This window comes from Saccopteryx leptura, chromosome 1, assembly GCF_036850995.1.
Source record: "Saccopteryx leptura isolate mSacLep1 chromosome 1, mSacLep1_pri_phased_curated, whole genome shotgun sequence".
Lineage (NCBI taxonomy): Eukaryota > Metazoa > Chordata > Mammalia > Chiroptera > Emballonuridae > Saccopteryx > Saccopteryx leptura.
In genome coordinates, this window is record NC_089503.1 from 54696950 (window position 1) to 54713466 (window position 16517).

The window sequence follows — 16517 nt, forward strand, 5'->3', positions numbered from 1 at the left end:
TCTTTGTTCAGCTTTCTTCCTCCCTCCACGTAGAAACCTCTTTTTTGCATGGAGATGTTAGGATGGTCTTTGCAACATGAGTCCACCATCTTCTCAAGCAATTGACTCTTGAATAGAGCTACTTCTTCCATCATCCCTTACCCTTCACTAATTGGCTTTCAAGTGCAGGCAGCAAAAAGAGAATAAAAGATGATAACCATATAAAAGTCCAAGCAGTAAGAATGTAGACAGAAGTTTTTTGTGAGTAAAGTATAGTTTCTCTAAGTAATATAAAAGCACAAATACCTAATGTCATGTGGGAAAGAGTCACTTTTCCTAAATAGAACAGGAAAATGAAATTGTACCATGTTTCTTTGTCAGGCAGTCATCTAATAATATTTAATATAAATTTATAACTAGCAAAAGCAAAGCTGAAGCAGAGAAGTAAAACCAGTTCTAATACCCTCTGGTAAATGGCATGACAGCAGTGTACTGTGTGAGCTCAGAAGACAAGGGTCTGACACTGATGGTGGCTGAGATGGGCACAGTGTATATAGAGCACAAGTAACAATCTCGAAGTCAATTTTGATAAAGTAAGATTTGGTCACATGAAGGGAAGTCAGGGTGAAAAGACACCTGACTGGTGTCTTAATTACGCCTGAGTAGGGAGGGCTCAGCTGTACCTTCTGTGGGAAGGTGAGCAGTGAACACAAAGGCTGCCCTACTCTATCTTTCTTCTCTGATGGGCTCAGGATCTTGTTATCACACTACTCTTGTGACAGCAATCAAGTAACCCATTTTGTTTAGTAAAAGTTAGAACAGATGTCACCAGTGAAAATTATGCCTAGGTGCTCCTCTTTCTCCTGATCTCTCAGGGGAGGGATGTGTCAGGTGGCTGCAGGAGAAGGATGAGCAAGGTTTATTTTTAAGCAACTGCAGTAACTAACTCCCTGTGCCTGGATGAGTGGGTGTGAAGATTGCAGAGCTTGTCAACTGCCACACCATCAAGGCAGGAAGCCTGGAGTTTAGTCTGGGTCTTTTCTTGTTACACAGAGACTATGAGAAGCGTCTCTCAGCAAATGGCTGCTAGGCTCTTATTATTATAACATTTGGGCCCTCAGCTGACCACAGGAAGTACATCTCAGAAGATAAATTCCTTTTTGGTACTTACATCAAGTAAAATTTTCTTCTAGTGGTCCACAAATATTATAGAGTGAGAAGTGGATGTGAGCAGATTAGGCATGGTAAAATAAAGGTCCCTCCATGGAACAAACAAAGCCTTTCACTTCTCTAGACATCCCTTCTTTTAAGACCACCCCTCCCCCAGACCGCCCTTCAGTCAGCACTCTTAGCAGGAAGTCTGAAAGCTGGGTCTTTTCTCCCTTTGAGAACAGCTTCCGAAACACAAATTAAACTCATCCAAGCAAATTGCCTTTTTTTCTCTGGGTATCCAAACTCTGCCCTCCACAAACCACTCAACACGCCTTCTGACACCAACGGAGAAGTTGTGATTCCTTGGAGAAGAGTGCAGACAGGGCAGGAGCACGAGTGGTCAGGATTCCCTCACCAAACCAGGGCCCTGATCAGACCATCCAGAGGAGCTCAGGGGAAATGAAGTTAAATTATCAGGGGAGGTGAGGGAGAGAAGGAGAAGGTGAACTGAAAACCAGTGGGGAACCTCCACACGGGGCCCCTAGAAAAGGACAGTCTCCTTCCAGGCATGTTTATCCTGCTGTCTCACTGAAGAACCGGCTTTACTCACCTCTGAAACCTACTGTGGTCTCTCAGCTCACTGGAATGAGGGGGGTTTACCAGGAAAAAGGAAGCTTTGATCTACATACACCATTCCTGAAGAACCTATAATAGAACTCCTGACCCTGCCTCTGTCAGTGTTAGTCATAACGTGTACCAACAACCTGAAACATGGTGACTTAGCTGGACAAAAAGAGAAAAGCTTTTCTATTGAAAGAGAAATACTGTGGAAATAGAAAAGAATGTCAAATCAAGTTAGTATATTTTAACTAATGAGGCTGTTTTAGTAATTAAAAAAAAGACTAGGTAGCTATGATGAGGATAAAACCTTTTTTAATAATGAAAAAATATTTATTTTTATGCACAGTACAATATAAGCAGAGTTTTCTACTGTAGATCTCTAAATTTATTCATCTGGTATAACTGAACTTTATATCTATGGAAGAGGAGCTTCTTAGAAATTTGTAAAGAGGTTAGATCTTATGCATGTCCTTACTACAAAAAAGGAACATTTTAATTGGTAGCAAATTGTTGAACAGGAACTTTTTGAAAAATATTAAAAAAATCTTTAGAGAAAATAAATAACCTAGAATTGTATACGCAGAAAAGAATCTATAACATGAAATAGCTAATTGAAAATTTAAAAATATTTATTATGCAAAAAGATGAAATTAAACAATGATGTATGATTACTTATCAAGTTATTTTATTTCAAAGTAAAACAAATACTAATATTTAGAGTAGATTATTATTCATTATTATAATTAATTATTTTAAATCAGAAAATTTATCAACATTAGTCTTTATGTACTAGAAAATGAGCAAGTTATTTTAATTACTTAATTTCCACAAATTTGTAGCAGGTAAATCTTAGTACAAGTATTTTTCTTTTTTTTTTTTTTTTTAGTGAGAGAGAGTGAAAGAGAAGGACAGACAGACAGGAAGGTAGAGAGATAAAAAGCATCAATTTTTGTTGCATCATCTTAATTGTTCATTGACTGCTTTCTCATATGTGCCTTGACTAGGGGGCTCCAGCGGAGCGGGTGACTTCTTGCTCAAGCCAGCAACCTTGGACTCAAGCCAATGATGTTGGGTTTCAAGCCAGCAACATTTGGGTTCAAGCCTATAACCGTGGGATCATGTCTATAATCTCACGCTCAAGCCAGCGACCCTGTGCTCAAACTGGTGAGCCTATGCTCAAGCCAGCGACCTTGGGGTTTCAATCTGGGTCCTCAGCATCCCAGACCAATGCTCTATCCACTGTGCCACAGCCTGGTCAGGCCAGTATTTTTATTTCTGATGAGAAACTTAATTCAACTAAATTAATTGAATAAAGTCCAGAGAGTAGCAACATCACTATTATTTTTTTTAAGTCTTTCTGATTTCAAAGGTCAATCTCTTAACTGTCCAGTGTTCCCTTTTTACTACATGTCACCTGTAAGAGCACCTTGGTCATTAAGTGTTCAACTGGGTTTTACTCATTATCATAAGAAGCTCCTGCTTCATTAACAGCTGCATGCATTGAACACATCAATCACTATCATCCAGCACCTAAGATTTCCCATGATGCTCCAGCCTCTTTGTACAGATCAACATTTCCTGGGTTTTCCCTCCTACCCCACATCCTAGGGAGCCTGGCTGCTACCTTTTCTTGAGGAGTGAACTGTGGAAAGGGTACCTGTGCCAGAGAAACACAGACCCAGTGCTAATCCTGCCTCCTCAACTCATTAGCCAGGGACGCTGGGCCATACCTCATAAGGTTATTAATTTCTTCAACTCCCTGATAGAAACTCTTTCCTTTGTGATATTTTTAAAAATATTAACTATTATAAAGATAGATTCTCACTTTCCATATATACTTATACATATAATTATACATATACATACATGTATGTGTGTGCAAGCATACGTGTGCATGTGCATACCTATCCCAGGCCAAGTATTCTCTTTTTATTTTTACTGAGACCAATAATTACCCCTTTATACCCTGATGTGGGCTCTGTGCAGTAGCCATCTTAATTATAATGGATACTTCTCTAAGAAAAGTTTGTTTCTCCTGGGTAGTCTATTCCTCATTGTAATTTGAAATTGAATTAAAAAGTTAGAAAAAGAAAAATGCATAGGATGGTATATAGGGCGTTATATTCAGGTGTTTCACCACAAGGAAAAGAGCCAAACATAAAAATCTGTGCTTAATAACAGATGTTTTTAGACATGGCTCCCTCTGCTGGAAAAAATTGGGACACGTACTTTTGCAGGACTTTCTGACCCATCTCATTAAAGACCCTTAAAACAGTCCCACCGTGGTGTAATATGTTCTATTACACAAGACTGGAAATGGACTGGTCTTGACAGCAGAATCTGAGAACTCGGCAAATGAGACTTCAGTGTAACCACTTCCTGCTCCTTGGAAGAGCACAAATCTGTTGCATAGGACACTGACACAGCTTATACTTTTCAGTGATCATGACAGCAAATATTTATTATATTGTGCAAGACACTTAATAGGTGCTTTGTATTACGTGACAGTTAGTTTTACACAATAATCTTAAGAGTTAGCTGCAGTTTAAAAATCATAACATATTTCATGAAAAGAAACTGCTTGTTGTTATACAGCTAGTGAGAGAAGAGACAGGCTTTGACTCAAACACTATGAACATTACATTTTCATTCCAAGTACATATATTACTTTTGTTTTTTCCCTCAACTCCCTGATGAACCTGCTATATGCTGGGCAACAAGCAGATATTCATTCAAATACTCCTTAGTTGGTGGTGGTGGGTGGGGGTGATTATAAATAGTCCTAGGATCATGGGTGGTCACAGACAGGCTTTGCTATTCCTCTTCAGATCAATGATACAGAAAAATATGGAGAAATGGAACAAGATAGATGCTAGATCAAAACTGCTTTGTCTTTAGGAGGAATTCAATGTCTTTAACAAAGAATACAGAAAAGGGTAAAAGGCCTCTTTTCAAATTTAAACCAGGAGCAGAGTACATCCTAAGAGTGAGTAAAAGTTCTAAAGTAGGAAGACAGAAGAAAACAGATGGTCTGAATGGAACAGTCAGCTCAGGTGCAGGAGATGAGCCCAGGACAAGGGCGCTGCACTACACAGAAGGGGGTGAGTGAAGGGGAAGGTTCAGGAACTCGGTGGGCACAGAGTCATGGGAGCTGGACAGTTCCAAGGATTGAAATATGGATAAGCAGCCTGAGAAAAGCAACAGTTAGAGAACTTGTAAATAAGTGACCCATGATTTGTGACATTAAAAAATGAGACAGTTGCTGCTTCGTAGTCTAGGTAAACCCCAACTCGATGGGGAGGCACAGCCATGCAAAGAGTTAAGACCTTGGGATCAGAGGTGGAAGAGTCCTCAAAGGCCTTGTACTCAGATTTATTCTGTAACCCTACAACCCAGTAGCCATTTTCAGGCTTATATCTGGAATAAACATTTTGATCATTTATGCCTCGTCTAATACCAAACTTTGTATTACAAGAACGTACTCTGCAGTATACCCCCAGGATCCAGGCAGTCTTCTTGGACACATCTATTTCCCAGTAGTGTTTCCCTGACGAGAAATATTGAGAGCCCAAGATACCATAATTACAATATTTTATGGGCCAAATTGGTACAGATGTCAGCTGTCTCTGATCCTCTGAAAGGACAAGATTTAAATTTAAGTTGAATGGATTCAATGTGATGTCCACTGCAGAGGAAAAATAAAAAGAGAATATTAGGTGAAAGATACAAGGCTGGTTTATCTGGTGACAGGGAGAGGGAACTCGGGACATGATTAGGACATGACTAGGAAGGACCTGTGTGGATGGATGGGGGCGGCAGGGTGAAGCACTGGAGAAATGTAATATACGTGTGTATTGGCAGGTGAAGGAAACAGATGGCACGAGGATCATCAGATCTCACTGAAACCACCCACTTCCAAAAGGGGATCAGGACAAAGTGACTGGAAGACCCAGTAACTTCTTACCCCAGTAGCACTGGACATGTGTTAGCTCTGAAATGATAAAAGAGTCAATAATGTTGATTAGAGGCAAATGATTAAATACTGACAGCTATCTCTTCTCTAAAGTAAGGGCAAGTGAGAAAACCCCTGTGAAGCTCTAAACTGGTGAATGAGAGGACAAACCAGAACCTAGCCATTCTTCCTTCACCATACCTTCTCCAGAAATGTCCCTTCTTCTCTGAACACCTTCCTTTCTGTCCTTACTTTGAAACTATACCCAGCTCTCCAGGTTAATCCCTGACAACACAAATATCCCACCTCCACACTCCTGCCTGGCTCTCCGCACCTTTAAACATGTTCAGCATTCCGCTCAGATCTGGAGCACGGAATCCACGCTTCAGTTTTTTGGAAACAGTTTTTGGCTTCTTCAATGTCCACACCTCACTCCTAGGAATGACAAAAAAAAATGTTGACCCTACATCTCTTACCTTGTGTCCTTCCAATACCACTTCCTTTCCCTCCCTCCATGCATTAATGGGCTTGAACCTTCTTCCCTGAGAAGCCTGAGGAGGGTGGGTACCCTGCTATGGGCGCCAGGAAAACATGTGCTCATGTCGACCTTCCCTCAGTGTGACCCTTTAGAAAAAGAAACAGATTCTTCTTCTAAAAACAGAGTAATTAACCTTCCCTTGATACCTTGTGGAAATTATATGAATTAGATGAAATAACATCTAATAAAGCCTTTGCTACATCTATCTAAAAAAAGATACATAATATGTGGACTTTTCCACATCATAGCGAGTCTCCCAAAAAGGGGCCACTGATGTGATGTGGGTTCCCAGGCAGATCCGTAGTGAGGCTGCAGATCCTGGCTGGATGTGGGTCTCCTTTTGAGGAGCCTTTGCCCTATGCCCCAGTCTAAAGCCTGAACTCCATTCAGTGCTGTGGCCCACAAATAACACATGAGATTTCAGGTGTTCCAGAAAAAAGTTAAAAACACTTAGCAAAGGAGAAGTCTTTATCCCTATTATCTTTACTGGCTCTACTAAACAAAAAAATGGTTAGAATTTCATGTGTTTGTAAAGAATTTGAAGCTGCCAGGTAGACTGGCAACTTTGCACAAAGAGTCTATCCTTTTTTTTTTTTTTTTTTTTTTACAGAGACAGAGAGAGAGTCAGAGAGAGGGATAAATAGGGACAAACAGACAGGAACAGAGAGGAAGCATCAATCATTAGTTTTTTGTTGCGATGCCTTAGTTGTTCCTTGATTGCTTTCTCATATGTGCCTTGACCCCGGGCCTTCAGCAGACCGAGTAACCCCTTGCTTGAGCCAGCAACCTTGGGTCCAAGCTGGTGAGCTTTGCTCAAACCAGATGAGCCTGCGCTCAAGCTGGCGACCTTGGGGTCTCGAATCTGGGGCCTCCACATCCCAGTCTGACTCTCTATCCACTGCGCCACCGCCTGGTCAGGCGAGGCTATCGTTTCTTATATAAACTTCTAAAGCATGTGAACAGGAGAGATTATTGGCACAAAGATCAAAGCTACAAACTACAAGGTTCAGACCTGTTTTTGGAAATCTAAAGAGAACTCTGTAGAATGGCTTGATCTCCTCTATTTCTTTTTAAGCAAAGTAAGTAGAAAGGTGTTGCCTCCTAACCTATTTTAGAGTTCAATGAGGACCTGCATGTGATAAAGACAATCTATGAAATGCAAGTATCAGTGAGTTAAATGAGTGAAGTCATAAGAGTCTGGTAGTAAAGTTCATTATCCCTATTATCTTTACTGGCTCTAACACTGTGAATTTCAACCATTGAGTCCACTACCATAGGATCTGGTTCAATCACAATAGAAATGGGACACTTAAATCTTTATCTATGATCAGCAATTTAAAGTAATACTACATGTAACTTTTCTTGCTTTGGGAGAATTTTTATCCTGGTTGATGACCAAATAACTCTCATGACTACAAATATTTCTTCATAAAACAAATGCACCTGTCATGGTCACCCATACGCACCATTTAATGATTCCACTTGTGTCCTAGGAAGAAAAAAGAAAAATGAGTAAAGAAGGATAAATATTAAAGTAGGATTAATGAAAGAAAGGCTAGAAAAACAATAAAGAATATCAGAGAAATTAAAAGTTATTTGAAAATATTAATAAACTGACAAACCTTGAGCTAGACATTCCAAGAAAATAAGAGCGAGAGGAGGCAAATTATTAAAATAAGGAGGGAAAGAGGAGATGTTATTACTGGCACTATAGAAATTAAAAGATTATAAAGGCTAGGGGCTGTTGTATGCCAATAAATTAAATAACCTAGATTAAATGGGAAAATTCCTAGAAACATAGAAATTGTCAATACTGATTCAAGAGAAATAGAAAATCTGAATAGACTTCAAACAGGTCGAGATGGATTGTAAATTAAAATCTTTCTGAAAAAAAATGTCCAACCTTAGATGGCTTTACTGGGGGATTCTACTAAAAGTGTAAAGAAGAAATAATACAAATAGTTCACAAATTCTTTTAAGAAATAGAAAAGAAAGAATGCTTCCCAACTCATTCTATGAGGCCAGTACTATTGTAATATTAAAACCAAAGACATCACAAGAAAAGTAAACTATAGGCCAATATCCTTTATGAATATAGACACCAGCATTTTCAACAAAAGAGTAGAAGATTGAATCTAGAAAAAAGAATTCTTTTAAAATATATACATATACACCATGGTAAAGTTTGTTTTACCCAAGAAATGCAAGGTTAGTTTAACACACGAAAAGCAATCATTATAAAAGATTATATTAATAGAATAAAAGATTAAAACCAAGAGATGACTTCAAAAGACAGAAAAAAATCACTTGACAAAATCCAACTCCTTTCATGATAAAAATAAAACATTAATAACAACAAACTAGGAATAAAGGGACTTTCTGAGCATGATAAAGGCATCTAAGAAAAACGCATAGAAAACATCATACTAAATAGTGAAAAACTAAACACTTTTTTCCCTAAGATCAGAAAGAAAACAAGAATGTCTGATGTCACTACTTGTATTAAGATGGTACTAGAGGTTCAAGTAAAGGCAATTAAGGAAGAAAAAGGGATATAAACCATCTATACTAAAAAAAATGTAAAACTATCCTTATTTGCACAATACATAATGTTGTATACAGAAAACCTCTTCTAGTTTTTAAATTGTAGTTTACATGTGGGTACTATCGATTACAAACTTAACATATCTAATCATTGTCTACTGTGTCTAGTTATCTATCCAGGATAATACATTCCATAAGGAAGAAGAAACATAGCAGCCACTCAGAATATTTAAAATGCAACTTCTATTTACCAAGTCATATTATTTTTTCTTATGTCCACTTGTCAAAAATGGTAACAATATACATACAGTCTCTGTCCCAAACATTAAAATGTCTTTCCAATCTAGTCCACTCCATATCCTTAACTTTGGTGTTTTTTAATTTTTATTGATTGATTTTAGAGAGGAAGAGAGAGGGGGAAGGAGAGAAAGAAACACCGATTTGTTGTCCCACTTATTCATGTAATCATTGGTTGATTCTTTTATGTGCCCTGACTGGGGGTTGAATCCACAACGTTGGCATATGGGACAATCTTCTGACCAACAGAGCTACCCAGCCAGGGTGTCCTTACCTTCTTTTGATCATCTGCATTTCCATATCATCACCATTATGGATTCATTTGTTTTGAATAATATATATTAATATATTTGGCCTTACTCTTAAATACTGCTGGCCAGGGTTTACAACCAAATAAATGTTTTGCTCTCTGCATTACCATAATTGGTTGTACATGACAAAGAAGTCAACTAACATCTCCTTAACAACAACAACAAAAAAAGCTTGTGGCCAGAGAAATATTAGTTTAGTCACAGATGGATGTGGAAGCTCAAATCCTGATATTTTTGTGTTTCATAATTCTCTTTTCTTCCTTATCTGTTGACTTTATTCTCAAACTCTCCTGAAGGACAAAAAAACCCCAATTAATGCCATCACCAGAATTAAAGCCCAAGGACACAGAAGAGGAGGCAATTTAGACTGTGTTTTAAGACTCTCAGATTGGGTCTCCCTTTTAACCTGCAGCAACTCCTTTGTTGACCATTCACTGCGACTCTCCAGGTCTACCATGAGCTCTTTCAGCAACCGGCTCTGCTGAACCAGTTTATTCCAATCCTTAGCCAAGTCATTCAGGGTCTTCCTCTCCTCTTCCTCCAATTTCTGGAGTTCTCTTTGCTCCTCACTGTCCAGGATGTTTCTAAGCTGATTAAATTCTGTTTGTATCCTTTGTCTCTCAGTTTGTATCTGATTCTGCAAGAGAGAGAAGTAATGAGTCTGTCAGCCAGAGAGCCTACTGTGAAAGGGATTAAGAACCAGGAAAATCAATTTTTTTTTTCATGGAATTCTAACCAGGAGAGGGATAGAAATAGGGAAGTAATTTTGGGGAAGGTTATTTTTTTCCCTAGTACTGTCTCTTCAGCGCAAACCAAAAAGGCCTTAGACTGTCTTATCTATGTCAATCCTGGAATAAATGTAAAATTTGAGTAAGGTTTAGGTTTAGACAGCTGTCCTGCACACTTGTGCCTTTCTGCATTTTCCACACTCTCACATCTGAACCTTGAGGAAAAATCTTGGTCCTTTGCCCAGTGTCTTCCTTCCACTGGAGGTGTCAGAGCCTCACAGGAAAAGAGAAATGGAAGACAGAATTCTTCAGCCTTCCTTACCATAAAGTCTGTCTTTGCCCTCAATTCTTTGTTCTGTGTGTACTTGCAACATTTGTACTTGTGATATGTTTACTTACAACATCTACTCTCCTGCTCCTACCCCTAACAGAGACAGGACAAGGAAGAGAACTAATCAAACGGCTTCTGGACTCATTCAATGTCAGGGAATGAAGAGAAAGGGGCTTCCTTGTGATTGGCATAGAAGATCCTGCCAAGATTCCTAGCTCAGAAATTCCTCAGGAAGAGTTTCCTCCTACTTTCCAGGAAATTCTCTCTTCTCTGATGTCAAAACCCAACTTCACAACTTCCAGCTGCTCCTTCTTCAGCCTGTCCAGTGCTGCCTGGAGCTTCTCCTGGGAGAGAGGAATCACACCAAAGTCAATCTAAGGGCTTTCTTAGTACCTGGATAAAGAATAAATGAGAAATAATAAGGCTGATCTAAGAAGAGACTGGTTTACAGAAACTGTGATTAGAATCTGGTGATTAGAACCTATTGACATGGGAGAAAATCTGAGGAAGTAAATGTGTTCTTTATTTCTGGGTAATGAAAATCACCATCCCCTCACCAAGACAGCCTTTCTTTCTTCTTAGAGTGAGTATTGATTCTGTTATGGCCAAGGGAAGTGCTATCCTCTTGTTGAGACTTTCTACATCCAATCTGCAATGTTTAATAGCAACCATCCTGCTGAGAAGAGCTATGAGAGCTCAACTCGTGAAAGAAATCTTACATCCACATGACAAAGAAGAAAACCTTTCACTCTTGGCCAAAGTCTGTACTCCAGGCTCATCTTTTATGTACTTGAAAGCAATGCACAGAATAATACATAGAACTGTTCTTGATGCAGGGGAAGGAGATTACAGGACTCAGTACTATGATGCTGTAGTGAGTAAAGCAGGAGGGAAAGGTGAGATTTCCCCACCAGGTACTATCTTCCAGCCCATCTCCCTCCACCCTGGGCCTTACCTGGCATTCTTTGACTGCTTCCTCCATGGGGAACAACTGATGACCACAGTGCTCCTGAGACCATTCACAAAGCGAGCAAATAACCTTCCTATCCTCTTTACAAAAGAGTTGGAGTTTCTCCCCATGGTGCACACAGAGATCTCTATTTTGCTCCTCCTCTGGGCTCAACTTGACGTCTCTGAGCCTCTCCACTATGTTGGCCACATACTGATTAACCCGTAGGGTTTCAAGCGGGTATCTGATACCACACACAGGACAGCTGCTTTCCCTTCCCGGGCCGACCGCTGACTCCTTGTTGTCAGTGATACAAGTTTGACAGAAGCTGTGGCCACAGTTTAGACTCAGGGGTTCTGTCAAAAACTCCAGGCAGATGGGACAAGTCACACCCTCCTTTATGTTCATCAGGAATTTTAAAGCCATGGCAGCTGCTCCCCTGGTTTCTTCCTGAGGCTTTTCTTGTTTAAAGATTCCTAGATGGATGGACAGATTGAACGGAGATGGTATAAGCATGGTACAAATAAAAAGGATGCTAATTGTGCAGACATTAAGGATTGGCCATGACTGAAATATTAAATAACAAGAAAAAAAGAGGGGGAAAATAGAAATTGAATTTGGTGACTTGGGTAAGCCTCAGAGCTTCGGTATTTGTCTCAGCCTGAAATGATCCTCCCCTTGATATTTGTATGACTTCCTCTTACACTTCACTGAAGTCTCTTTATACATCTTCTTAGCAGAAAGGCTTAATATGACTAACTTTTCTACAGCACAATCACTAAAACATCACTCAGTGTATTATTTGCCACTTTTTTCTTATTATCATTCTGTAATATATGGTACCCTTCTTTAACCCTTTGCGTAGTGAGTTGTTTGTTAACCCTTTGAGTGAGGATGTACATGAATGTTTGTACTACTCAAAGGGTTAAATATCCTATGTCTAAAATGTAAACCGCATATGGATTATGCACTTATGCACTTTCTTTTTATTCACTGCTGAGCTGAGAAAACACAGGAGCAAGATGCTTGATAAGTATATAAAGAACCTCCTCATTTCTCTATAGGTGATTAGATTTCATTTTAGAAGAGGGCTGGTAGGTACAATCCAGCCAATGCTACAGATACTGAAAATTGTCTAAAGTCCATATGTCCTGGGCTCCTGGCTGCAGTGACAGTTCACTAGATCAGGCTCTGATGACTGCCAAAAACTGAGGTGTACATAAAATGGTAATTTCTACCCCTGCTTATAACTGAAGCTCTAAGCCAACCATGGATGTCAGGTTCTATGTTATCTTTCACTCTATTCGGTATTCAACCAGTGTTGAAAAACACCAAGAACCAACAGAGGAGAGAAGAATGGAACACGCTTTCTCCATGGGGTTGTGGACCTCATGTCAAAATGGGGCTGCAAGGAGTTGATGTCAAAGAAGCTGCCACAATAATGACCACAGAAGGAAGAAGGTACAAAGAAGGCAGAACCTCATACTTGGGTAGTGACTCCACCAATGTCCAACAGTGACCCAAGAGCTGAGCAGCAGTCGGAGAGGTAGAAAGGAACATGAGTAGTATCCACCTGCTAGAACTTCCGGGCCATTTGGCTGCCCTAAGTGTCCGACCACTGTGTCCCACAACTGAGTCTTCTCCTAACATTCAGACTCATGATAATGTAAACTCTATACTTCTCTGCTGGTTAGAGCAGTGATTTTCAACCTTTTTCATCTCACAGAACACACAAACTAATCACTAAAATTCTGCAGCACAGCCTGACCTGTGGTGGTGCAGTGGATAAAGCAATGACCTGGAATGCTGAGGTCCTGGTTTGAAACCCTGGGCTTGCCCGGTCAAGGCACATATAAGAAACAACTACTTAAGTTGATGCTTTCCATTCTTCCTCTCCTTCTCTCCCCTCTCTCTCTAAAATCAATAAATAATATCTTTAAAAAAAATTATACAGCACACAAAAAATGTATTATATATTTTTGCCAATCTGAAAAAAAAATAGGTACAATTTTGATTTGTTCACACTAGACGGCTATTGTGTTGGCTGTTGTCATTATTTTTTCTGACAATCTAAGGGAAAAGATGTTAGTGTACCTGACTAAATAGTCAGGTTTTGCATGTTTTAAAAAGTCTTGCGACACACCAGCGTGTCACAGCACACTGGTTGAACATTGCTGGGTTAGATAATAAAATAAATGTTTCTCCTGGAAGTGAAGTACAGGAAAGATGTCCTTTGTGTTCAGACAACATCCTAGATACTTTCCTTGGTTTCTTGGGTCAGAAACTGCCAGTGGGAAACATAGGGCCTGTTTCTGGCATCCAAAGACGTGGGGAATTGAGACACACTGCAACTCTCTCTTTCTGTTTTCCTAGGCTAGAGTCCCTCTTCAGGCCACTGCTTAGAGTTCAAGTCTAAGCCTATGTCACCATAATGACGCTTTTTCCAAGAGCTCTAGCAACACTTTTAGCAGGTCACAACAAATGCCTCACCCTAATTGAATGTTTAAAAAACTTTACCCCATCCTGACCAGGAGATGGCGCAGTGGACAGGGCATCAGCTTGGGATGCTGAAGACCCAGTTTTGAACCCTGAGGTCTCTGGCTTGAGTGCGGGCTCACTCAAGCTTGAGAACAGAGTCTCCAAGATCGCTGGCTTGAGCAAGGGATAATGGGCTTGGCTGGAGACCCCCTGGTCAAGGCACATATGAGAAAACAATTAATGAACAACTAAAGTGCCACAACTACAAATTGATGCATCTCATCTCTCTCCCTTTCTGTCTGTCTGTTCCTGTCTGTCTGTCTCTCTGTCTGTCTTGTTAATAATCTTAGTCACCTTTTTGGATACTGTATCAATCATTTACTGCTTTTATAATCTCTCCCTAACTAGAATGTTAGTTTTTATATGTATTTAACATGTCCTATATGTTAAATGGATATTCATTGCTCCTTTTCATAGAAGCAGCCTGTTTTAGTTTGTATGAAAAATTTTAAAATAAACCTATTTTATTTTATGTGTTGGGACTCTTTCTTGACCCTGGGGAGACCACCAATACCTGAACAAAAATGGACCTTATTTTTAGGGTAGGCATAGACTCCAAAAAAAGGCAGTAACACTGATTTCTGAAAAGTGGGAGTTAAGACAGGATGGGCATGTGGCAGAAAATATATGACATATCAACAGTGTGCCAAATGCTCACAGAAGCGCTTAGGATGGAACAAAATCTGTGTGGGGCAGAATTCTTAGCATGACCATTGAATCTTTGGGCTCCTGCTGAATAATCAACCCCTATTAATTAACTCTGAACAAAGGAAAACAGTAAACAGTAAAGGTAACAGTCACCACAAAGGTGTGTCTAAGAGTTCTAAGGCAGGTGAGGACACCAGTGTCAATGGGCTACTGAGTGAAGTTAAGAGCAAGCAGGTCTATTCCAGGAAGTGCAAGTAGATTCCTGAGACTGAAGCTCAGGACACAGGATAAAAGGCAGGCTCAGAGGCAGGCAGCAGACGGCTCATTCCACCTGCTGTCTTTAGGCCACCCAGCAGCTAAAGACATGGCAGGAAGGCCACAGCCAGCTCCTTGGAGGTTGCCAGGAGGGTAGTGAAAGAATCTGGTTCAATATTAGCCTTGGCCATGCCCCCAAGACTCCATTCTATCTGATGCCCCATACTAGGAGCTTGTGATTTTAAAACAGGGACCACTTTTACAAACAGAGTGGAGTTGTGCAGATGAAACTCTGTTTACCTCTTTAACAGAGAAAGAGGTGAAGAGACAGAGATAAAGACAGAGAGGCAGAGATTTCAGTTTCCTTCAGCAAGATAGACAATCAAAACTATAGAACAGGAAAAAGATGAGGATGAACGTGCCCTGGAAAAATAGGGCCCCTCCAGGACACAAACAAGGTCTTCCGCCTCTTCAACACTCCTTCCTTTTTTGGCTGACCAGGCAGTGGCACAGTGGATGGAGCGTTGGATTGGGACGCAGAGGACCCAGGCTCGAAATCCCTCAGTCACCAGGTTGAGCGTGGGATCATAGACATGACCCCATGGTCACTGGCTTGAGCCCAAAGGTCTCTGGCTTGAAGCCCAAGGTCACTAGCTTGGGTCTAAGTTCACTGGCTTGAGTAAGGGGTCACTCACTCTGCTGTAACCTCTCCCCCACCCCCCGGTCAAGGCACATATGAGAAAGCCATCAAATGAACAACTAAGGAGCTGCAACAAAGAATTGATGCTTCTCATCTCTTTTTCTTCCTGTCAATCTGTCCCTATCTGTCTCTCTCTCTGTCACAAAATAAAATAAAAATACCACTGCTTCTTTTCCAGCTATCCCTCTCCAGACGCTGCCCTCTGTTTGCACTCAGAGCAAGAAGCCCCCACACTGGCTCTTCTTCCCTTCAGAGCTTATATGGGTCACAAACTCAACTCACCTAACTTTACATAGTACTTTTCTCTGGGAGTTTCCCACGCTCTGCCTCCCCCCCCCCCCACCCAAGTCTCCCCACATACCTTCAGGTCCCAACAGAGATGTCTTGAGTCCTGGTTTAAATGATAAGGAAAAGACAGGTATCCCTGTCAAGAGTCACTCTCCAAACAGAGGCTCAGTCTGAATGAAGTAGCTTTTCTTGAGGAGCTGGCTGAGAAATGAAAGTGAAATTCTTGAAGCTAGCAGGAAAAGGAAAGGGGAAGGACCTTCTAGGCCAAAAGGGCAGCAGTCTTTTTGGGCCACTCCAGACAGGATGTTTTAAGCCAGAGGTTCTAGAAGGGTGGGGGTGGAGGTTGGAAGGTTTACCAAAGGGGACATTGGAAAAGTCGCACAGTTTTGGTTGTCTGAACTCGGGATGCTGTTGCCATCTAGTGGGTAGAGTCAGGGATGCAGCTAAGCATTTTGCAATGCCCAGGAGGGCTCCTTCAATTATCCAGTCCAACTATCTACCAACATGTAATATGTTCAAAGTAGGAAAAAATGGTTATGTAGAAACTCATCTTAGGGAATCAAGAGTTCCTCTGGTACATCACTGGCAGCTGAGCTATACTTCTGGGAGGCAGAAATGGCCTAGCTGGGAGGACAAGCAAGTTTAGTGTATTTGGCAATCTGCAAATGGTTCTATGGGCTTGTACT

General features: G+C 40.5%; 1 protein-coding gene across 2 annotated transcripts; it reads right to left on the bottom strand.

Annotated features, from left to right (window-relative positions):
• Nucleotides 1-3036: 3036 nt before the first annotated feature.
• LOC136394153 (E3 ubiquitin-protein ligase TRIM34-like) lies at nt 3037-16164 on the bottom strand. 2 transcript variants are annotated; one of them, XM_066366851.1, is made up of 8 exons: nt 15905-16164; nt 11409-11878; nt 10702-10797; nt 9801-10031; nt 7709-7731; nt 6039-6139; nt 5717-5743; nt 3037-5437 (listed from the first exon to the last, which is right to left on the bottom strand). In XM_066366851.1, exons 2-8 carry the CDS (start codon nt 11826-11828, stop codon nt 4872-4874), a joined length of 1464 nt encoding a protein of 487 aa, XP_066222948.1. In that variant the 5' UTR covers nt 11829-11878; nt 15905-16164; the 3' UTR covers nt 3037-4871. The 2 variants fall into 2 exon arrangements, with proteins under 2 accessions (XP_066222948.1, XP_066222958.1); XM_066366861.1 differs by lacking the exon at nt 10702-10797.
• Nucleotides 16165-16517: the final 353 nt, after the last annotated feature.

Excerpts from the sequence above, each read along its gene's own strand:
- LOC136394153 (XM_066366851.1), bottom strand. The coding sequence starts at position 11,828 with ATGGCTTTAAAATTCCTGATGAACATAAAGGAGGGTGTGACTTGTCCC. Across the intron at positions 6,140-7,708 it reads ACAAGTGGAATCATTAAATG|GAGTGAGGTGTGGACATTGA; the intron begins GTGCGTATGGGT and ends TGTCATTCCTAG. Across the intron at positions 5,438-5,716 it reads ACATGTCCAGTGCTACTGGG|TGGACATCACATTGAATCCA; the intron begins GTAAGAAGTTAC and ends TTTCCTCTGCAG.